The following is a 23414-nucleotide window of genomic DNA, read 5'->3' as shown; positions in this document are numbered from 1 at the left end:
AAGGTCAGTGGCATTAATGGGGCAGATTTTACCATGTACCCAGCGTCTGCTCCTCTCCTGAAGAAGCTGCTGGGGCAGAGAAATGGTCATGTTGATGAGCCTTTGTCATTGCTTTGTCAGTGCCCAGCCTGAGAGGTAAAACACCAGCCATGGCAATGTTTCAGCACACATTTATTGCTGCTCATTGTTTCCCTGCAGTGGATCAGAACAAAGGTCCCTATTGCACATAGATTTTTATTTTTGGCATCCTTAAAAAAAAAAATTGCACAAGACTTTTTAACCACCTTCCCCTTGCCCCTGTAGCTGACTGAACACACAAATGAGATTTTTCACCTACGTGGATGTGGTGATACTTCCCAGACATGGTGGTGTGGGGCTTGTGAGTCAGTACAAACCCCGGGGTGAGCATGGCTTTTGTGTTTGCATACAGTGAGAGACACCCTAGACTGGAAAACTTGCCTGGATGATCTTTGTAGACACTTTTCTACTGCATGCAACAGATAGTTGTGGCTGGATGTAATTTACCCATTGAAGAGTCCCTCTGGGGTTTGGTCTGTGGGACTGGCTCAGCTGCTGCCCAGTTTCTCTGGCCAGGCAGTAACAATCCAAGCTGCATGGTGAGAATTCCAATACAGTGAGTTTTTACACCTATGGCTGCACAGGGTGAATGAGAAAACTCCACCCTGGGAAGATGGGGTGAGACCTGCCTGGGGGTGCTCCATGCCACATTCATCATCTTCCCCATTTGTGAGAGGAACCCCTTGGGTGGAGGAGCTCTGGTGTGGTCTGGGAGAAGCCTCCTAAGACTTAGACTTCCTCGAAGCCTCATGGACTCCAGGAAGGGTTTTGAGTTGTGTGCAGTCCTGCCATGTCAGGAGACATCTGTCTGTTCTGCCACATCTCTTGGGACTGCTGCAGGGAGGGTCAGCTGGGTCCTACAGCAGGACTGTGCTTTCCCTTGCCCGGGGAGGGCAGGGAGCTGTGCTCTGAGCTAACCTGGGCTCTGCTGTAGCCACTGCCCTGCCCTGCAGGGCCACAAGAGGTGGCTCACCCCCAGGCAGCCTCTGCCCTGTGTTTGTTCCCCCAGGAGAGGAGCTGTGGGCACCCTGTGAGAGTGTGAACCGAGAGCATGTCCGTGGAGCAGCAGGAGGGGGGCTGTGCTGGGCTGTGGGGCAGGGGAAGCTGAGGAGGTGTTTCCCAGTGGCTGCAGGATGGTTGATGGAAGTGGCTGGTGGCCCGTCAGTAGACCCAGGAGACAGGCACCCACTGTGGGGAGCTGCAGGCTTGCTCAAAGGCCTCCTGCAGCAGCTGCAGGCTCTCTTCCACGCCGTTGTTGACCAGGGACAGGTCGAAGTAGTGCGCGTAGCGGCTGCGGATGCTCTCCGACTCCTTGCGGAGCTGCTGCAGAGCCTCCGACTGCAAGGGACAGCACAGTGCTCAGCACGGGAACTTCACTGCACGCCCGACCAGCAAACACCCTCCCAACACCTCCCAAAACAGCTCCAGTGCTTGGCAAGTACCAGCACAGGAAATCCTTAGAGCTCATCTGATGGGCCAGGAGCTGTTGTGTGATCTCTGGGCTTGTGTCTGGGGCTTTTGCTGGACTTAGTGTGGTGCTGGGAGCATCAGGTTAGCTGCTAGAGTGAGGTCAGGCCTGCTGGCTCTCTATTTACCTCTGAAATGCTCTGTGGCAGCTCCCAGGGAGAAGGGTGACAAGCAGCAGGCTGCTCACTGCTCTGGTGGGCATTGTCACCAGCTCCAGGCTGGCTTGGAGGTGGGATCCCTGCAGGATGCTCCCTTCCACTGGCTTTTGACCACAACAGCACCAGCTGGCAGAGCTTTGCCAGCTTCTCCACTGCTTTTGGCTGGGGTTTTAGTGCTACACTTCAATAGGAAAAGCAAAGCTGCTTCTTCCCTCCTGCCCAGCTTGTAGGGACAGCCCAGGGGTGCATCCCTGGGCAGCTCTGCCCCTGGCACTGAGGTCCAGACCATTTCCATGTATTTCCCTAATGGAGCATGAAAGACAGGCAGCTTCTGTGCCTGGGGAGGAGGGACAGCTTGGGGTGCAGTGCTCACTGAGCTCTGCTCTGTGCAGTTTTAAATAGACCTAAATGAGTATTATTAGATTATATTAATTATCATATCTATTATATAATTAATCTATAATTAATAGATGAAATAGACATAAAAATATAATAATAGACCCAAATCAGACCAGTCTTTATGTCCTTCCCTTCTTTTTTGTTAGACCACCTGGGTTTATATCACAATACTGATACCTTTAGCGGTCAGCACTAAAAACATTGCAGATGGCACAGTAATATTTGTAATACCACACCCTCCCTCAGGGCACAGCAAGCTTCTGTCTCTAAGGTGTTCAGTTCAACACTGACAAACTTTAAATGTAATTATTACCCTAGAGGCAAAAACAAGATACTGCTTAGCTACCTTCATCTTGAAAGAGTTACTGAAAATATTCATCTATTCTTACAAAATTAATTTTTCCTATATTGTGGATGGAGCCAGCAGCTGTGGGGGGTGGAGAGGGGAGGGAGGGCAAGCAGCAGCCTTTGCTCATGTGAGCTCTGCGGGGTCACATTAACTCTGCCGCATCCCTCTCCTCAGTGAGCGAGCTGCAGGGTTATATTTACTGCCTGGCAGCAGGGCTGGCCCTGCCCACTGCAGCAGGATGTGATTCCTCTCTGGATGGGTGACAGAGTGGCCCCTTCTGTTCTGAGATCGGTCCCCTTTTCCCCTCCCCAGCCTGCTGCACCAGGCAGTTAATGTTCCTCTAAATACCTGCACAACACTTGCTCTGAAGGTTGCATAAATATACTGTCTGTAGCCTGAGCTTTACAAACACAATAGGCTGGAAGAGGTGGCTTTGTGGCCATTGAATCCAGGAGAGCACAGCTCTGGGTTTTCTTGTTGGCCTCTCTTCCCATCTCCCTGCTAGGCTGGGGTGTAGGGCAGGGTAAGCAGCATCCCTGCATCCACGGGGCTTCTTGGGAAGTGATAGCCTGTGGCTGCCAGCCTGAGGCTTGGCACTGAATGAGTTAACTGTGCTATCAGTGCTGCTTCCATCCTCACGTTAAAGGGATCAGCATCCTAATGAGGCAAAGAATGAAAGGAGCTCTTGTTTGTGTGTCTATTTGCATAGCTGATGGCAGGGTAGCTCCTGCCCCACTGCGCTGGGATCGTGCTCTGGGATGAGTCTACAGCTGCAGGAATGGGCAGCTCACGTCTGGGCTGGCTTCAGCCAAGCAGACAGGAATCCGCTGATGGGGAGCCCTGGGTTGCTGCAGCAGGTGCTGCCATGGCCCAAGAAGGCAGAAATGGACAGGGGGGGACAGGGTGGCACTCACCTCCTCTGCCCTGTCTGTCGGGGCAATGAACACTATGAACGGGGAGAGCTCGGCCGTGCGCACGATCTTGAGGGTCTGTGGAGAGAGGGGTGCAGTCACCAGGGTGTGGCTCTCCTCAGGCTGGGACTCTGGTGCACTGGGGGCTAAAGGAGACATATCCCCTCTCTGGGGACATGAGCTCACTGGGTGGACTCCTGGAAAATGGTCTGTGCACCCCACTCCCACAGCAGCCGTGGCCTTGGTGTCACAGCCAGGTGTGTGCTGGGACAGGGAACATCCTCACTGTACCCATGCCTTGGGAATGGAAATGCCACCCCAGGGCTGGCTGGCCTTTTCCTTTGGGAAGAGAAGGCAGGGACAGTCACAGCCAGCACCCAGGCAATGCAATCTGTGGCAGCCCCTGTCCACCCACCCCTTCCCCTGCTCCCTACCTGGGGCTCGATGTCCAAAATAGCGACTTTGTCCTGCTGGTGGATCTTGTGGACTGTTTCAAACTTGGTGCCAAACATGTTTCCCTGGTAGCTTCCAAACTCCAAGAACTCATTGGCTGAGATGTCCCGGGTCATCTCCTCGGTGGAGACAAAGTAATAGTCCTTCCCATCTACCTCATTCTTCTTCTGGGGGCGTGTGGTGTCTGGGGAGGGAGAGAGGGGGTGAGTGCTGGCCCCCAGAAGGAGGGGGGAACAGAAAGGAGCAGGAATCAAGACTAGGCTGTACTAATCCCCTACTAACTGGTTCCTGTTTTAGTCCAGTAGGGACCTCAGCCAGCTGGGGACAGGCACTGGATGAGTGAGGTGTCTGTGTGTGGGGGCAGCAGCCCTGCAGCCTCTGTGGGTAAAGGTGGCTCCATGTGGGATGCAGGCAGGGAGGCCTTGCACGTGAAGACCTGACTGCAGGGGCTTGGTGGTGCTGGAGGAACATCTCCCCACCTCCCACCTGCTGTCAGAAGGTCCTGGGTCAAAGAGGTGACAGGAAATGCACCCTGTGCTGGTACTTACATGGGGGTGGGTACATGAACTTGTCTGGGTTGTTGCTGAGCAGAGCATTCTTGATGTGGCTACGGCCCACACCACTGGCCCCTGGAGACAGAGAGAGAGAGATGGACACTGGAGCTGGGCTCAGAGCAGCCTGGTGAGAGATGCTGGGACCCCTCCACAGCTCTAACAAAAAGTGCAGATCTTGGCCTGGGCCCTGCCCAAGATGTGCTTTCTGGGCTGGTCTGTGGTGTCTTCCAGCCCTGGCAGAGGCTCTTTGTGCCCTGGGGATGCTCATCTCCAGCCCCAGCTGGAGACAGGACTGCTGCCTGCAGAGCAACCAGCCTGGCTGGACTGGCCCATGCCCATGGAATCCACCACCAAGTGCTCAGTCCCCACAGAGTGGGAGTGCTTGCTTTGATGCAACTGCAGAGCTGCTTTTAATAGAGATTTTCCATGAAGATACTCAGGACTTGCAAATGCCTGAATTAACTCTTCCCCAGCATTGCAGCAGATGCCAGACCATGCATGCTGCGTGGAGGGGGTCAGCCTATGGATGGGATAACTGCTGCAGGCTGAAGAAATGCTCCCCAGACCTTACTAGGTCTTGAAGACCATGCTGTCCCAGCCCCTGAGCAGTCCTGGTTCCCCCTGGTTCCCACACACAGCCCCTGTGCTGCAGAAGATGCCTGGGACAGGACCTACCAATGAGCACCAGAGTCTTCCTCTTGAAGGCAGGCAGCCTCACCACCTCCTCGTAGGAAACAACATCCAGCTGGTCAAAAACTGGGGTGGAGGAGAAAGGAGATATGGAGGGGTCAGAACTGGCTTGGCCACACCAGCATGACCCATGTTTGTGTGTCAGAGCAAAGCCAGGGCAAATGGACAGCAGTGGTCAGGACTGGGCTGGGAGCTCATCCAACCTTGGCTGCTTGGGAAAAAGAAGCAGCATGTGAGGGGCAGAGTGGCAAAGAAGCCAGGGAAGCCATTACTTTTGCTCAGTAACTCTGCTCAGGACAGGAGGACCTGGGAGCTGGGGGGGAGGCAGCAAGATGCTGCAGGGAGCTCGTTACTGGGGGAGCTTTATATATCTGGGTGATTTACAGCCTTGTTTGTTGCTGGTTAGAGCTGCAGGCTGGGCCAGGAGCCAGCAGTCCCTGGGCACCCACCTTTGCCAGCTCTTGGCTCAGTTTAGCATGGGGTGCTGCTCCCTGCCCCACCAGGGACAGTCCTTGGCAGCTGTGGGAGCAGTTCAGGCTGCTCCTGACTGCTGAGGAGCAGCACTGGCACTGCCTCCCCTGGGGGGTTCAGCCCTGGGGGTTTGAGGCTGGGGAGCCTGAGCTCACAGGAGTGCAAGGGATTGTCACCAGGGGAGAGCACAGGAGCTCAGTGCTGAGCCAGCCCTGGCCTCGTGCTCTACATGGGGACATAGCTGTGGCCACATGGGGAACATGAAGGCTGCAGAAGAGACTCAACAAAAGCTGACAGCTGTGGGGTATCCTGAGACTCCACCGCTGCCACAGCTGGGCTGTTTGGTTGACTCCTATGGAGGACAGAGCCAGCCCTGCCCACTGCCCTGCTCACACTTACTTGAGCTGTGCTTGGCCAGGTATTTATCTTTGCACTTCTTCTTCTTCCCGAAGGGGCTGCAGCTCGGGGATTCGCTCTGGCTGGGCTGGGTGACGCTCGCCACACGCCTGCCAAGAGAGCAGGACACCCCCATGGCCCAGCTGTCACCCCAAACCCTGGGACAGCAGCAGGACTGTCCCTCAGACATGCAAGAGAAACAGGCTGGCTGCTGGGACAGGCACAGGCTCACCCTGCAGCACATGAAGGGGACATTTTCCTCCTTGTCCCAGCAGTGACACTGGTGTTACCCAACACAAACTCCTGACAGCACAAGGTCACTGCTCCCACCTCCACTCCCACATCCAGCCCTTCTGGGCAAATGCAGGGACCTACCACTCCTGCAGCTCTGGAGAAGGGATGAGTCCTGCTGACTCAGTGCAGGAGCCCTCCACCCGGCCCTGCCACCAGTTGCTGTCGTCCTTGTTTATGATCTGAATCACATCTCCAATCTGAAACTTCAGCCCTGCTTCCTTGCAGGGGATCAGGTTGTCTTTCTTGGGGTCGTAGTCAAACTGTGCCCTCATGAACATCTGCAAAAGAGAGAGGAGACCAGAGTCAGCCTGGCCATGCAGGGTGGCTGAGCTTGGCCCCCACACTGCACTCCCAGGCAGTGACTGCAGAGATGGCTCCAGGCACAAAGCCTCTGCTCCTGTCCAGGCCCCACGAGGCTGTGTGGGGAGAAAGGAGATGCACAAAGCTTAGGGGGAAAGTCCTGGGCATGGAATTGTAGTGAGATGTGGTGGTGAGTGGATGAGGGCATCTTGGCCTTACTGGGAGCTGACGGCAGGACTGCAGCCTCTAGGCACCCCCCCAGGTGGTGTTCAAACCCTGCCATGGAGCTCCCTGCAGTGCCCTGCGTGCTGCACAGTGCAGCTGAGCTGGGCCAGCCACAGAGGAGTCTCACTGACACGGTGCACAGCTGGGTTCTGCAGCGGGGTGAGCACAGAGGTGATGTTGTAACAGGGAAGGCCATGGCTCAATCTCAGCTGCTCTGTGCTGCCTTTCCCCACAACTGGGCAATCCCTGCATGGCACAAGGCCTCTGGGGAGCCAAGGCTGCAGTGCTGTATCCATCCCTGCCTTGCTGTGTCCTGGGTCCTTCTGCATCTTCCAAAACTCATCACAGCTGCAACTGGCAATGAGCTGCTGCTATTGCTTCCCAGGCCCCTGTGTACCCTGCTGAGGCTGGGGAAGCCCTGGGAACCAAGAAGGTGTGAGAAATTTTGTTTTCCCTGTCCCTTCTGCTTGCTCAGCTCCTTGGGAGGGAGTCTACAGCACCCACTCCCAGCAGGACCCTGGCAGGCATAAAGTGTAGGCAAAGCCAGGCAGAGTGTAGAGCATTAGGAGTGAAAAGCAGAGTTTAGGGAATGCTGAGTATGACCCTAGCAAGTTAGTTACCCCAGAAACCCAGCATGTAGCAAGGGGGAAAAGAGTTTCACATGGAGTGATGCCTGTCCTGTCCTCAGATGTGATAGGCAAGGCCTGGAAACTCATCCTCCCCCAGCAGGGTAGACCATGCTGACCTTGTTCCACATTAAAACCATTTCCCTCAGCTGTGCTGCTGCAGGCACAGAGCCATCAGGACACAAACATGGCTCCCTTTCACTGCCAGAAAACACCATATGGATCAAGCTGTGACATGAGGGGGGTCACAAGAAAATGAAATTAGGAAAAACAGTAAGAGTGGAATCTCCTTTCAGGATGACTGCTGCTTGCTTTGAGAGCACTCTCTGGCACCAGGAAGCACAAACACGAGGATACACAGCAAGCACTGCCCAGGCACCTGCCCAGAGCTCTCTGCTCTGCAGCACTGGTGTCCCAAGCCAGGACATTTGGGAAAGACCCCCCCTACACCAGTTAGGAGCTGGCATCAGACAGCCCCACACATCACCCACAGCTGCACAGGGCTCTTTGCCTGCCTGCTGCCAGCCCCTCTCTGGGGCCAGACAGCTGCTGAGCAGGCTCCAGCATGAGAAGTCTTGGTCTTTTAAAGTCAAAGGGCTGCAGGGAATATGCTGGAGGGGTCCTCAAGAGCCTTGAATGCTCTGTGCTTCCTCTCATTAAGACACTCCCAAGCAGACCTGCTCCAAGAGACACTCAACCTTGTGAGCCCAGGCAGGGGAAAATCATGATGCCAGGACCTCCACCATGCTGCCTGCCAGGCACTGAGATAAAGGAGATCATGGGGATCCAAAGAGTCCACTCTTGGTGGCGGTACTGCAACAAGCCCAGACACAAGCAGCTGTGGCTCTGGGGAGCAGACAGCACCACTGCCCTGGGCACAGCAGGAGCAGTACAACTGTTGCTGGGAAGGAGTTTGTCCCTGTGTCTTTCCCAGCCTCAGGTGAACCAGCAACTGCATTCTTTTCCTCTGGGGTAGATTTTCCCCTGGCACAGAGTTGGCCAACTGGAGCTGGCTGGGTCAGGACACGGAGGGCAGACTGACAGCAGGGAAGGACAGACAGGGCCAGTGTTTAATAAACACACATGCAAAGCTGGTTCAGTAGGACTGGGGACAGCATAAACTGAGGAAGAAACAGAGCCACCAACACCTGCCACCACATTCAGAACTTCAGCTTCCCTGGGTAAAGAATGATGTGTGCTCCCTCAGCCCATCCCAGCACCATCCAGCCCCCACCCTCTGCCTCTGAACTCCTCTCCCTCCCCTGCCTGTCCATGATAAGGGGCTGCACTGGGGCTGGCTCCTGCACAAGGACAAGACAGCACCCCAGCTACAATGCCCTGAAGCCTTGGCAGAGAACACAGCCCTCCCCACTGCTCTATTTCAGCCCCAGCAGGACTTCAGAGGCAAAGCCACACAGGTGTCATCCCCTGGTGACACAGCATGGCCCCCCACCCTGGCAGTGACAGCAGGTGCAAGGAACTGCCTTCCTCCCCCCACTGCTTCCTTCCTCCCACGCTGTGCACAGCGCCATCCTGACCAACGTCACCCTCACTGGGGCTGCTGCATCCGGCCTTGGTGACAGCAGGGACCACAGAGCCAGGGGCTGCCCTGTCACACACAGCCATGGCTCTGGAGGAGACCCTCACGTGCTCCCTGCTGTGCACCTGCCACTGCTTTCCCATCCCCAAGCACCACTGGTGGCTCAGCCACGCCAGCCCAGTGTTCCTACACACACTTTGGGTGAATACACCCACACAGGCCCAGCATGTGGCTGTTTGCAGGGATGTAAGCATGGGACAGGTCCCTCCAGCAGCTCAGACAAGGCAAGCACCCCCTGACATCTCTGGCTGAGCACAGCTCTCTTCCCAGCATGTCCTGCATGATGTGCTCTGGTCCCACCCTGCCCCACAGCCCTGTCCCAGCACTGCCCGTGGGTCCAGAGGCTGCACTTACCTGGAGAGCAGGGAGGCGGCTTTGCTGGTTGGGAATGACTTTTAATGACACCATCCCCTTGGTTTCTTTCTAGTGAACAAAGGGGAGAAAGAAGAGTTGGAGGAGGTGGTGTCTGCAGGCAGCTCAACAGCAGCAAGCCGTGCAGAGGTGCTGAGTGCCAGGACCTGCAAAGGCAGGGCTCCTGGGCACCCCACCGTGCTGTGGGTGCTGAGGGACACCACAGCCTGCTCAGAAATAGCGGTGCTTGGCTTTGCCATACTCATCCCATTCCCATAGGGGACACCAGCACCCCCCAAGGGTCTGGGTGTGGGCGCTGCTAAGCACCACCAGAATGAACATGGAGACCTGCATCATCTCCTCTCTGGCTGCTCCAGAGGAGCCTGGGAGGAGAGGCTGACTCTTCCACGTCCCCTCCATGTTGGCCCCTTGCTCTGGCCCTCCTGGTGACATTAGAGCACAGCACTCCCTTGCCTGCCACAGGCCAGTGCAGGGTTGCCTCATACACATCACAACCCCCACATGGTCCTGTGGGACAACCACATTGGAGGCTTTGAGGGGCCTTCTGGGCCAACCACTCTTCTCAAGAGGCAAAACCAAAGACAAGCTCCTCCTTGGTCCTGCTGTCTGGAGCAAGGACACCCTGTGGCACTTTGGCAAGGCCAAGCCTCCTGCTTTAGGCTGCTGGTGGAGGTTCTCAGCAGCACCACCTCCCTCCAACAAGGTGTCATATGCTGGGCAGAGATCAGGATCAGCAATGTATGAACCCAAGGCAGCTCTGAGGCCCTGTCCAAAGCTGTCTCTGGCAAGGGCCTGACAGGACCAGCATGACCTCAGCAGCAGGCAAATGGCACCAACATGACATGCATGTGTGGCTCAGGTCTGCAAGGGCAGCCCGCCCTGGGCTGGAGCTGCACAGCAGCCTTGGCAAACAGAGGTGGTTTCCAAGCCCCACACAGGATCAGCACATGTCAGGGACCCACTCAACAGCCTTCACTGCTGCCCTAGAAGGCCAGAAACAAGCAGCAAGCACAGGGGGCTGCATGCAGGATGGTTTCTGCCACACCACACTGCTGTATGCAGGCAGCTGTGTGCAGGCTCTGGTGTGTAGGAGGGGGTGAATGCTCACAGCATGCAGGGCAAAGAGGTCCTTCCTCCTTCCCAGGGAACAGCCCTGACACACACAGATACCTACCAGCATCTTCTGCAGCTGGTCAACTGAGTGGTTGCTCGCACTCTGCCCATTGATTTCTATGATTTCATCACCCACGTGAAGGGAGCCTGCCAGCAATGTGAGAAACATGAAAATGCACAAAAGGGACAAGAGCTGCTCACCAAACCCAATTCACACAGCTCCATCAGCCTCCAGGGCCAGGACAGTGCAGTGTTTGCCTGGCAGTGCTTCTGGAAGCACACACGCCATCTCAGCACATGGCAGGACAGCACAAGGGGAATGAATTCTTCCCCCTCCACCCAACACACACACCTAGCCAGTCCTAGATCATCAGGCTGCTTTCCACTGTGTGCAAAGTGCTCTGGACTGGTCAAAGCACCTGCATCAGCATTTCAAACACAACCCCAAGTACCTCACCTGAAGCCAGTCACAACCTCCTTACAGGACCCTTAACACAAGCATTCCTGACTCTGTGTGTTTTCAGTTTATACACCCAGGCAGATTACAGATATACTACTAAAAATCAGGCTCCAGTAATGTTATTGGAATGGCTCCTGTCTTATTTTGGCAGTGGTAAGCACAGACTTCCCACTTGGATCCAAGGCTGGAAAAGCAGCCTCTTCTAAGCAGAGAACATCTCGTATCCACGCCTCCTTGGCAAGACCCAAAACCAGAAAATAGCACCTATTTATTTCTTTTGGCACCTTCTTTTGGTCTGCAGAGCCAATCTACAGGATGCCTGTCCCACCTGTGCACTTTAGGAATGGGAAGAGCTTCCCCCATGGTCCCTGGGGTATGATCTATCTCTTCTTACAGTGACCCCATCACGAGACAGAGACAGATGATCTCCAGTTCCTTTTTGGGAGAGCCCTTCCCCCAACCCTTTATTTATCCCTAAAGCGTCCAGTGTTTTAATGTGACAACCATGCAGAGAGACCAGTGAGTCCCAAGCTCCTGACACATCCCTAGGGGAGGAACAGGCACAGATGTCCATGTCACAGGGAATGCCAGCAGTGCTGAGGACCTGCATGACTGCTGCATGGGAAGAAACCACCTGCAGACGTGCACCCCATGCACCACTTCTCCAAAGGCCTCATTACCTTGTCTGTGAATCATGCCCCCATGGAAGATCCTGGCCACCATGCAGCTCTGCTTGTCATTTTGCTTCAGCGTGATTCCCTGGAAGACAGGAAAATCCATGACTGCTCGCTGCAGGGGAGAGCTCTCCTGCCCTCACAAAGTCCTCTCCAGGCCCATGTCCACAGTGGGCTGTGCAGTGGCTGGGGGGGAAGACCCTGTTAGGCCAACTCAGGCTGCTGCAGCTCCTCTTGGCACAAGCATCACCACCCTTTGTGGGGCTGGCTTCGGCTCCCTGGGCAGAAGGCAGAGTCCAACACCTTCTTCCCATGGCCGAGATCTCCAGTGACCTGCTTCCCTCAAGGCCAGCCTGCTGGCTCAGCTCAAGCTGCCCCTCCACCCCCGGGTGCCATGCAGCTTTGGGGCCTTGCCAGCTCTCACCATGGGCTCCTCGGTGACCTTCTCGAACTGCACGAGGCGGATCTTGCGCACCTCGCGGCCGCTGCCGTGCGAGGGGCTGCCCAGGGTCGCTGAGCCGTTGGTGTAAATGTCCTCAGTCAGGGCGTTTGGGGACTGAGTCATGGCCTGTCGGGGCAAAACAGAGACCACGGTTTAGGGGCTCCACCTGGGAATGCTGGGTCCCTGCTCTGGGGCTCAGCTACTCAAACCTGAGTTAGTTTGGAGTTAAGGTGCCTGCGGTGCAGGTGGAGCACAAGGGAGAAGAAGACGCTAAGGGCAAGAAAAGAAAAGGAGCAGAAGAACTTGAGCCTTGGAGATGTGGATGTGGGTTTAATCTGCAGTTTTGCAGGTGGGAAACACAGGAGGTAAGAAAAATTTGGAAAAGCTACAGGTAGAAGAAGCCAAAAGAGTTCACAGCTGATCTTCTGAAGCAAAGAGTCACAAACACTCCTTGTGTGTCACAGCAGCACTTGGCTCACAGGTAGCTTGCTGCAGAGCATAAAGCCCAGGATTTCTTCACCAAGTGAACAGAACAGTTTGGGACTCATCTCTGAGAACTGGAGCCAGGCTTTGCTCTGGCTTAGTTTGCAAGTTCAACCTTTCCTGACCTACATCAGTGGGTAATTGACACGGTGCAATGCCAACATCCAGGCACTGAAGGCAGTGCTCCCAAGCCAGCCAGAAACATCCCATTCCCCTTCCCAGCTCCAGGTCCTTCCATGCTGGTTTGCACTGAAAAGCCAGGGTTTCAGTCCTGAGGAAACCCCTGCTCTTGGTTTCCAGCATGTGCTGGTACCAGGGCTGACAGAGAGTGCTTGGGGTCCCATACAAAGACCTCCAAATCCATCCTGCCTGGTGAGCTTCTCCCTCACAGCCCAAGAAAGCCTGACACAGCCCTGTTAATTCCCTCAGACACACTGGGCAATGTCTCCACACAGCTCACAAATGTGCCTGTTTGTCCCCAAGTGCAGTGGACTTTCCTCAAGCCTCTCCCAGATCAGTGCTAGCCCAGCAAAACCCAGACCAGCTTTGATCTGCAGCCTCTGCCTGCCCTGTTGGCACAAATTCCCACACCAGCCCATGATGCAAAACAAACCCTCCTGACTGTCCCACTCCACACCAGACTCTTGGCTTTGCTGCCCAGTTTGCAGCCTGCACCCTCCCTCCCAGCAGTGCCTGAACTGAGAGCCACAGCCAGCAAAGCTGCAGGGACACCCAGCAAAGTCCTCATCAGCTTCAGTCCTGCATCAGAGATGTGGCAGTATCCAGACAGGCAGAGCCAACACCTCTCCCCACCACAGCCTGACTTGTCAACTGAGCACCAGGGTCAGAAGCTCCATGCCAGGAGCTGGGAAATATCAGGCTGACCCCCCTGCCCCAGCTCAGTCTCACCCACCCTGACCCCTGGCCTGGAGCAGAGGAGAAGCTGCAGCCTCACACTGCCAGGTGAGGAGGCAGATCTGGTCAGGCCAGTGAAGAGCACCTGCTCCTGGGCTGCAGCCACGGCACCAAACCACAATAATGTGAGCTTTGGTAGGGATGTGCTGGAATGCTGCTGGCTGATGCAGCTCTGAGCAGTGGCAGAAAGCAGGGAAGGAGCCAAAGAAAGGGGCAGCAGAGTCAGGACTAACAAGGATAGCAGGAAAGGTGCTGCCAGAGAGGAACAGAGCAGGCACAGTCACTGTCACAGCCCCCAGAAAGGGCACTGTGGGGCTAGGCCAGGGAGAGAAGGGCTCAGGGAGCTGTGTGCCCATCATGCAGTGATTTATTTTTAAGCCAACTGCTTCCAGAAGTGCCAACCAACCTCCTCCTCAAAAGGGAACCACGTGGGCTCCAGCTGCCAATGGCTTAAACATGGAGAAGAAGGCTGAACCCCAGCCCAGAACAGCAGCCAGGCCACAGACATGCAGGGTGGAAGGAAGAACAACTTGTATCCATCCCCCCCAGCCTGGCTTGCCAGCCCAACAGGGCATGATGCTACCACACCATGTGCACAGCACAGGAACAGATCCAGCACTGTGTGTGCCTAGAGCTGTCCCACAGCCCTCTGTCAGCTGTCCCCCTCTGCCAAACCAGCAGGTGCAAGGAGGAGTAGGAGGACAAGGACCTTCTCCAGCCCAACCTGAGGCCAAAGTGCCCACGAGGTGTTTGGAGTCAGCACAGATCCTACTTATCTTGGTCATGCCTTGGGAAAGGGTTAGACCATGCAGCTCCTGGCTTCAAACCTCTAGGCTCAGCAGAGCCCAGTGACCCAGGACAGCACAGTCTGCTCCAGGGACTGGGAGTTCCCATCCTCACCATCCCCATCAGCTGAGCCTCCTGGCCTCGACCTTTGCTTTTTGCTGAGAGCTGGAGAAAACACCCAGCCCTCGATGCTGACACAGCACCAGTGTCACCCTGGTGACTCCTGGAGAACAAGGTCTGTCACCAGAGACTGGCTGCTGTGCCTGGGGATGGCCACCAGTCACTTGATGGCAACTCTGAATGCACAAGGGTCCCCTACAACCAGAGCCATGCTGGGATGGTGTGGCTTTTTTGCTGATGGCACTGGGCAGCCAGTGGGTGGGGATGGGAAGATGGCTGGTTCATGAGGACAGCCAGGACCCTCAGGGTGGCAGACTCAGCCCTGATGCTGGCGCCCAGAAACAGGAGATTTGTGTGGCTCTCATGCCCCACACACACGAGCTGGCTGGCTGGATTGCCTTGCACTCTCCTGGCAGCTGCCACGCTCATGGCTGGCTTGGCCCAGTGTAGTCTGTGACCTCAAGAGCCTTTCAAGTCACGCTGGTGACTGGCCAGACTCTGCTCCTTGTGCACTGCTCCACAGGAAACATCTGTGAGTGCTGCTGAGAGCCAGCTCGTGGCCACCAGCCACTGCCAGCTGTGTCACTGCCAGGGCCCATGCTGGGGCAGACGTGGGGCAAGGAGGTTGGGGGGCTGAGCTGTGCAACAGGGCAGCTGGACAGCCCAGTACCCAGCAGCCCTGTGTGCCTTGCAGCTGGCTGACAGGGGTACAAATCCTCCTGCACAAATCCTGCACTGGCAATGCACACAAGAGCCACCAGCTCTGTGGGTCAGAATTGCCCCACAACTCCCTCTCTGCATTTTCCTCAAGATTTCTGCCCCATATCCCAGTGCAGAGGGAATGTATCAGTTCCTTGGGCAGTGTTTACAAACAGGGAATGTGGTGAGGATCCCGGGACTTGGCATCCTGTCCCCAAGTGGGGTCAGCACTGTCTGCCAGGGCTGCTGCTGTGCTGGCTCCACCAGGCTGGGCAAATCAAACATTAACTGGGCAGCTTGTTTGCAGGAGGCTGAAGCAGCACTTGAGGAAAGCAGCACTACAGAGCAAAGGGCACGTTCAGAGATTTGGTTCCTGGGCTCTCCTTGCTGCTCCAACCAGGAGACTTCAGTATCAGGTAGCCTTGGAAAAACAGGGCTGCCTGGTGAGTGTGCGGAGGAAAGTACTGCTGGTTTTGCCAAACAGGCCCCCAAAGTACAGCAGCTTGGATGCAAGAAGCAATCCTGAAGCCAGGTTTCTCTGGGATTGCCCTCTTGGCTGGCAGGAAGACACACTGTTCTCACACTGTGAGGAACAAAATCCCAGCTCCCTCCATGAATCATGGCCCCTCACATTATAATCACCATGGGTGCATGCAGGGAGGCTGGGGCACTGCTTGGTGCAGAGATGTCCTGACCCAGCAATATCTCCTGCCACCCTCCAGTGCTTCCAGCCTTGCCTCCCTCCCCATCCAGGATCTGTCCATCTCAGTCTTGTACAGCTTAAAAAACACAGCAATGTGTAAAAAAATGCAAAGCAGCAAAAAGCTGATGTTGGAAGCTGCTTTAAGGCTGCTTCAGCAGGCTGGGGAGCTACAGCCGCAAAGGCATTTAGAAGTTATTCATTCTGCCAGGGGCTACTGACTTCTCAAGTCTGCCTGCACAGCCACAGGAACAATCTCACCTAAAACCCCTTCTAGCAATATGATTAAAGTTTGAAAACAAGAATCAAACCAACAAACATTTAAACTGAAAAGGATTACATTGCTGACATCAGGAAAAGACCCGGCAACACCAACAGGTCTCTGTGGGAAGGGGAAAAGAGAAATAGGAAGGATACAAAATGGTCGTGGCAGCCAGAAGGTGCTGCCAGCTCTGTGTGCCCTCACACTGACTCCAGATCAGAGTGCTGCAATGGAGATGGGCCAGATTTTCAAGGGAGCACAGTCAGTTTTGCTGAGGCACCACCTTCCCACCAGAAAAGGCTGATGCAGCCTTCCAGATGTGTTTGTGAAGCTGGTAACCTCCAAGGGACAGCCAGTGAAACCACAACACTGACAGAAGGAGGAGCTGCCCTGCCACTCCATCCCAGCTTCCAGAACGAGCCCTGCAAAACAGCTTTTTCTCTGTAGCTGTGACACACAACAACACAGCAAAATACATTTGGGATTAAAAAGTTAGAACCAGCCCTCCCCACTTTAGTCAAAGCCAGAAGTTTTAGCTCGGCTTTCAACCGAGTTTTACCTGTGGTTAATTCCGGATTTGCTCCCTGTAGCCTCAGTCTGCCTTGGAGCTGCTGCCAGCTGGATGCTGAGAACTGCTGCCCAGAGGCAAGTGCAGTGCTCCCTCTGCACCGTCAAGATCAGCTCTCCCCAGAAGCACCCTCCTTTTCTCCACCAAACTCCCAAAGGTCACATTCACTGCCCATTTTACAGCTGGGGAACTGAGTCACAGATGATAAAGGGACAAGCCCAAGGTCATCCTGCCAACCAGGTGCAAAGCTGGAAAGAAAGCCCACACCTTTTTGGTAAATCTGTACTTGTCAGTTAGGAGATATGGCAAAGATATGCAGGCATGTGGTGAGGCTGAAGAGGAGAGGCCTGGGGCTGTTTTCTAGCAATGACATGGCTTCCACTTGCCATGATTTGCATGCCCTGCCACCACGTGAGGAACACAGCCCAGCACTTCCCAGCACATGGCTCTGCCAGAGAAAATGCAGAAGAGAAACCTCCCAGTCAGGCTATTTGACTCCAGACCAGGAGCAGCCAGGCAGAACCAGCACCCTTCCCAAGAAGGGACATTGCTGCTGGGCGATGTCCTGGTGTCCCGTGGAGGGGCCACCCTGGGCCAGCACCATCTCTGCATGCCCACGACAGAGAGACAGGTATCTGTGACTGGCAAGCTCAGGACACTGCTGGAAGCCAGCATTACAGAGCTCCTTTTAAAAGGCCTCATGCAGATCTCCGTTCACCATCCCTCCCTTTATCCCTACTGAAATAAATACACCACAACACCAGGAAGCTGCAGGGCAGCTCCTACACTTTCCATGCTCTGCTGCTATTGGCAATTTATCCTTGCTCTGTCTGCAGCCAGGCCGGCCCTCTGCCTGGATCTGGCAGCCAGAGGGATGGGAGAGCTCCTCTCAGCAGCTGCCTGGTCCAGACACTTTGCTTTAATTATTTTTTTCCTACTGTTTTTCTCAAAGCACCTTGTCAGGCTTAAACCACGAGAAGCAGATGAGCCACTGGTGTGAGACAGATCTGACAGGCCTCTTTTGCATGTTTAAATGTCCAACACGATGGGCCAAGGACAGCACTTCAGTGAAATTTCCTCCCTGCTCTCTCTCAAAGGCTCCCCACAGCTGCAAGGAAACCTCAGCCCAGGCACATTATGCCATGGCATCACCAAGGATGCCTTTTCAAAGCTGGGAGAAAAGCACCAGCTGTTTAACACTGGCAACTGCTGACCCTCTCCTGGTTGCACCCAAGCTACCCCAAAGAACACTCAGTGAGGAAGGAGCCCACCCAGCAGAGCCGAGAGGGCTGGTGCAGCCTGCCCTCCTCCTGTTGGAGGTGCGGTGCATGCGGCCATGGGCTCACTCCCTGTCCCAGCCAGGCTGAGAAGGGCTGCGTGCATCCTCCTTCCCTGGGGACGAGACCCCCACCCTCCTGCAGCCCATGCCGTGGACCTGGAGGTTGCTCAGCAGCTGAATCAGCTCATGTGACAGGCAGTTCCAGTTCAGACCAGCTACAACTTTGCAGCAAAACAAGCACAATCTCTTCCGCGGCAGGATGCTGGAGCCTGGCTCCCCTGCACCCAGCTCTTCTGCCCTGCCGGCAATGCTGGCTGACCATTCCCCGGAGGCACCCGCGTCCCCAGCGAGCATCGCTGCCCCCGGGCTGCTGGGGACCAGCGCAGGGCCCGCGGCTGGACGGGCAGTGCGGGGTCCCTGCCTGCGGGACCCTGCTTCCCTCCGTTGGGGGGGGGACGGCATGGAGCGGCACCCCCGGGGATCCGTGCCGGGCCCGAGCCGGGCGCAGAGCGCTGGGCTAAGGGCCCGCAGGGGAGCGGGGCACGCCGGGCTCCCTGCCGGGGCTCCCTGCCAGGGATGGGGCCGGGAGCGGGGCGCAGGCGGAGCCGCGGGGTCTGGGGGCGCACCGGGCCGCTCACCTCGGGCTTGGGCCGGTTCTGCAGGAGGTGCTCCAGGTAGAGGTCGGAGAGCGCCGTCCTCATGCTGCCGCCGCCGGCGCTGCGCCCCGACTTGAGGGTCATCCCGGCGGCAGCTGCGGCCGGCCCCGCTGGCCCCGGCAGCGCTGAGCGGCCCGGCCCGGCTGCGGCGGCGCCGCGGGCTCCCCACGCTCCGCCGGAGTGCGGCGGGGGCTGGCGGCGGCCGGGCGGAGCCAGGCGGCGGGGGCGGGCCGGGGACGGGCCGGGGGCTCGGCGGGGCCGCCCGGCGGCAGCGGGGCCCAGCAGCAGGGGCAGAGCCGCCGGCGCTGAGCAGCCGCCGCTGGGAGGGTGGCGCTGGGCGCCCCCGCCGCCGCTCGGCCTCGCCTCGCTGAGCGCGGGGGCTTTTCCCTATGGGAGCGTCCCCATCGCCTCAGGGCTGGGCCAGCTCCTCGCCCCTGGTCGTGCCCAAGCATTCCGGTCACAGAGTGCACCCAAGCGACCCCAAACGGACCCGCGAGGGTCATCGAGGCCAGCTCCAGGCCTTGCAAAAGACACCCTACAGTCGCAGCCTGTGCCCCAGAGCATTCATTGTCCAAAGGCTCCGTGAGCTCTGTCAGAGCTGCTGTGAGCGCTGCCCTGGGAGCTGTTGCAGTGCCCCAGCACCCTCTGGGGCAAGAACCTGTCCCTAATACACAACTGATCCTCCCCTTACACAGCTTCAGCCATTCCCTCGGGGCCTGTGACGGGTCAGCACAGAGAGGGATCAGGGTCTGCCCCTCCTCATCAGCAAGCTGTAATGCAGTGAGTCTGTGCTCAGTCTCTTCTCCAGGCTGTACAGACCAAGTGACCTCAACTGTTCCTCACAAGGCTTCCTCTCAAGGTCCTTCACCATCTTCATTGCCCTCATTTGGACACTCGGGGCAGGGACCCAGCAAGGACATGGGGAGCGCCTCTCCAAAGTGGCACTGGTGCATGGCTGGCTCTTACAAACCAGTGGTCATTCCTGGGCTCTGCCGGTGTGCAGAGCTCCAGGGTACTTCCAGGGTACCTTTCTCTGCACTCTAGCAAGGACAGCCCTCTTCTTGAGCTGTCCTGAGTCTTCTACTTCCTTTAACTTGCATGTGCGGGATGGCAAACCTCTGTATTTGTGAGCCATCCATGATGCAAAGGGCTTCTGTCAAACCATTTCTGCCCTTACTGTAGGTCTTACTGATGAGAAGGTCCAAGTGAAGTCTGAGCTTTATTTGGGGATGGAAGGTAAATTCTGCTGTATTATTCTTTAAGAAAACACTGAAAGGGTTTTTCACACCATCCCTGGGATCCTGGAGGTTTAGAGGTTGCCTTGTACCAGACTCCTACACTGCTGCTAGATGAGTTCTCCAGGCTGAGTTGGCCTAAAGTTACCATAAGAAATACAAAGAAAAGAAGGGTGCAAACTCCTAGAGAAAGGAAACAGGAAAAAGGGGAGGAGGGGTGTAGCAGGGAGGGGACAGGACAGGATGCGGGGGAAGAAAGAAGGAAAATCCATCTCATTCTGACAGCAAGTTTCTCCTGCCTTGTGGGAACAAAACTGTTCCTGACTGGGCTATAAGAAAGCCCAGAATGCTGTGAGATGCTGGGAAAAGGAGGTGTGGGAGCTGCAGGCACTGATGTGACTGGCTCCAGCAAACTGCTCTAGCCCTACCAGGAGCAGAGTCCCAAAGTACAGCCTGGACTGCGAGTGCTCTTCCCAACAGTCCCTGTCCCATTCCTGTTGTGCACTTTTGTGAGATCACCTGCCTGGAGTCGTGCATTGTCCAGATATAGCTGCCCTTCTTGCCCTATCCTCAGCCTCACCCTGCCCATCTGGGGCCCTGGACTTTGTTGAAGGAATTACCCCACCTGCCAGGATTTATGCCACCATTAACAGGGCTTGGGCCTGCTTGAAGAAGACAAGTTGCCAATCCACTGAGTAAATGGGTTGTTTATTTATCTGACGTGTAGAGCAACTTGAGCTGGGTACCTCCAAAGAGGAAGCCCAATCAAAGAAATCTTTGGGCAACTATATCCCTACAATCTATGTTCCCCAGCCCTCACATGACAGCTCTGACCACTAGTAATATTAGGATCTGGGGCATTCTTGTTCTTTATTGGGTCCCCTCGCTGTCTCTGGGTGGGCTGTTCCTGCTCTTATCTCTAAGACTGCTGTGTCAGCTGACCTCGTGATGGTAGCAGCCTTCCCTGCTTCCTTATCTTCCAGCTCAAACCAGCTCTGGGGCCCCCTCTTACTTAACTTGGTAAAAGTTCAGCCTATCTGGGTGGAAATTCACAACTGGTGGTGTAAGACTTCATCAAATTTAGCTCCTGATGCTAAGCAAGTTCTGTGTACCAAGCACATAACAGGGTTGCAATGTTAGTAGGAGGCCAATACCAGGAGCAGAAGAAAGACACCTAAGTGGGCCATGTTTTGCAGCTGCACCTGGTGGACCATGTGGCCCAGACTTTGTCTGCAGGGTTCACTGGACAGCCTGATTAGGGTGAGAAAACAATGGACTAGAAAAGTCAAAGGGTGCCTGGCTGCCTTCAGCCCCAGCAGATGTGCCCACCAGGCTGGAGAATGCTGCTGGGAGCCTCATCTTCCCATCCCTGCCCAGCTGACCAAGAAGGCTCTGCAGAGCACTTTGTACGATCCTTACCCGGCAGCTGAAACAGCCAGCAAGGAGGAGGGGGAGGTGGACACACACTGGGGTTGTGGGGCATGGCTTTGAGATGTGCTGGAGGCAGGAGCCCTTGGTGCAGGGCTTCTCTTGCCCTCATGGGCTGGAAACACGCTGGTAGAAATGTGGAGTAGGAGGCAAGAGATACAGGGAGCAGAGACAAGCCTTGAAGTTAATCATGGAATGTGTAGTAGGAGGGAGAAATGTGGCAAGAGGCACCTGACAGACAGAAAAACGATGTCTAAGTGTGTTCATTCCCTCTTGGTTGCATATGGGAAAACTGGGGTGGAGGAGGTGGTGAGCAGCTTGGTTGAAGCTCCATGACTGAGCTTGGATTTAAGCTATGATTAAATCTGCTTTGCTCTCCATTGGCCATGGTCCCTGCTCAGGTGCTCTCTTCAGCCTGGTACTGCCTGTTTCTGTTGTGTGCTGGCAAATTCTTCAGAGAATGGTGCCCACCTGCACAGCTGCAATAGCTGCAAACACTCCCCACATCTGATCTGGTGGGGGAGCACACCAAGAGCTCTCCAGCCAGCATGAGGGAGGGGAGATTCAGAAACCACTCTGGTCCATGGCTTATGGCTGCAGCTCAGCACTGAAACCACACACACTTTGGCTTGCCAATTAATCTCTGCTTGGGCTGTAATAGAAAGAGACAGCCAGGATGTGTTTTGCCTTTCTGGAGACACCAGAAAGCTGTGTGAGCACCAGATCACCCAGCCCAGGCAAGCCTGGCAGCTGAGCCATGAAAGACAAAAGATCCCTGGGGTGCAGGAGGATCCGGCCAGGCAGCCCATGCTGCAGCAGGGGTCTATGACACAACCTTTGCAGGGTTGTGACTAGGCAGGACATCTCCTGGCTGAAAGGCAGAGAGGGCTTCATGCTGGTCAAGCCCTTCCCCTGCACAGAAACGTCTGTGGCTGGGGGAGGATGTGATGCATTTCAGATCTGCGTCGTGCTGGGAGGAAACAGCGTCTGGTCTCCGTTCCTCACGAGATAAATGTCAAGACATGCTTCCAGTAATGGATGCCAGAACTTGGCAGGCTCAGACACATCTGTCTGCCTGCCCACTACTGCTCTTTCTCAGCACAGTCCCTTCCCTGCTGGCTGGAGAAAATCCTGGAGCTGCTCGGGGCTGGTGGGTGAAAGCTGCTGGGACGCCTGCAGAGATTTCAGCTGTGCTTCCTATTTGAAAATAATCCAGAGTGGGCTCTGGTGCACAGAGCTTTTGCTCTGAGCTAACCCTGTATCACCAGACAAATGTGCCAGAACATGGCAGCCTCTTTCTGGAGGGAAGATGAAGCTGAGCTTCCACTGGCAGAGACCCTGAAGGGTATTTGGACCCATAGGAGAGATGGAGTTGCCTTGGAGCTGAGGAAGGATGCCTTGAGAAGGGCCTGAGCTGGCAGGTTTTGTCCTCCCATGCTGAGGGCTATTCTGCCTCAGGCAGGGGTATTCCCTTTGAGAAGCTCATGGCTCCTATCCCTCTCTCCAGGCCAGTGCTTGCCAGGCAGCCTCTCCTCACCTCTGTGCCTGGTTATTGTCAGAATGCAATTGAGCCAAAGGGTGATTGCATCTCCTGCTTGGGCTGTAATGTAATCACTGCCAGGGCCACAGCAAAGGCTCCCTGTGTAGCAGTGTGGAATGTGCCTGAGGCTTTTTCAAGCTGTTATTTGAAACACCAGTTTCTGATCGCCCCTCGGGGTGGTTCCCCTGTGGGTTCCTGGACAGGTCACACCACTGGAGTGGTCTGCAGTACATGTCCCTGCTTCCTCCAGACACAGGCCATGGAGGGGAGATCTCTGAGCACCACACAGGCCAGAACAGCTGATGGAGGCAGGAGCTGGGTGCCTCAGAGCAGCCATTCCTCACACAACCACCCCACTCATGGCACAGCCCTGGTGTCCCCACCACAGCTGTCCCCTGTGCTGTGGCAGAGCTGTTCTCTGACCTGCTGCAGGCCACATCTCATACAGGTGAGAGCAGACACTGCCCAGCTCTGATGGGGCACCCTGCAAGTTCACAAGGCAATCGCTGGATGTTGCTGGGCTGCTGCAGCCATCCTGCCTGTGCCACTGTGACAGCACCCGGCTGACTCCTGCCATTCTCCAAAGCCCCTCACAACCCTGCTTTCCCTGCCACACCAGCTGACTCCTGCCATTCTCCAAAGCCCCTCACAACCCTGCTTTCCCTGCACACCAGCTGCCAGAGGTTTTGTGGGGCCACCCAGCTCCCCCAT

The 23414-nt window shown here is 55.9% G+C and overlaps 1 protein-coding gene across 1 annotated transcript; it reads right to left on the bottom strand.

Annotated features, from left to right (window-relative positions):
* Window positions 1-154: 154 nt before the first annotated feature.
* MPP1 (membrane palmitoylated protein 1) lies at window positions 155-18708 on the bottom strand. The gene is made up of 12 exons (XM_030967465.1): window positions 18483-18708; window positions 12015-12158; window positions 11597-11675; window positions 10518-10603; window positions 9326-9394; window positions 6302-6498; window positions 5930-6036; window positions 5045-5125; window positions 4364-4444; window positions 3797-3999; window positions 3366-3440; window positions 155-1416 (listed from the first exon to the last, which is right to left on the bottom strand). Exons 1-12 carry the CDS (start codon window positions 18582-18584, stop codon window positions 1240-1242), a joined length of 1401 nt encoding a protein of 466 aa, XP_030823325.1. The 5' UTR covers window positions 18585-18708; the 3' UTR covers window positions 155-1239.
* Between the last annotated feature and the right edge of the window lie 4706 nt (window positions 18709-23414).

Source organism: Camarhynchus parvulus, chromosome 4A, assembly GCF_901933205.1.
Source record: "Camarhynchus parvulus chromosome 4A, STF_HiC, whole genome shotgun sequence".
Taxonomy (NCBI): Eukaryota; Metazoa; Chordata; class Aves; order Passeriformes; family Thraupidae; genus Camarhynchus; species Camarhynchus parvulus.
This window is presented reverse-complemented; position numbering and strand designations above follow the sequence as displayed.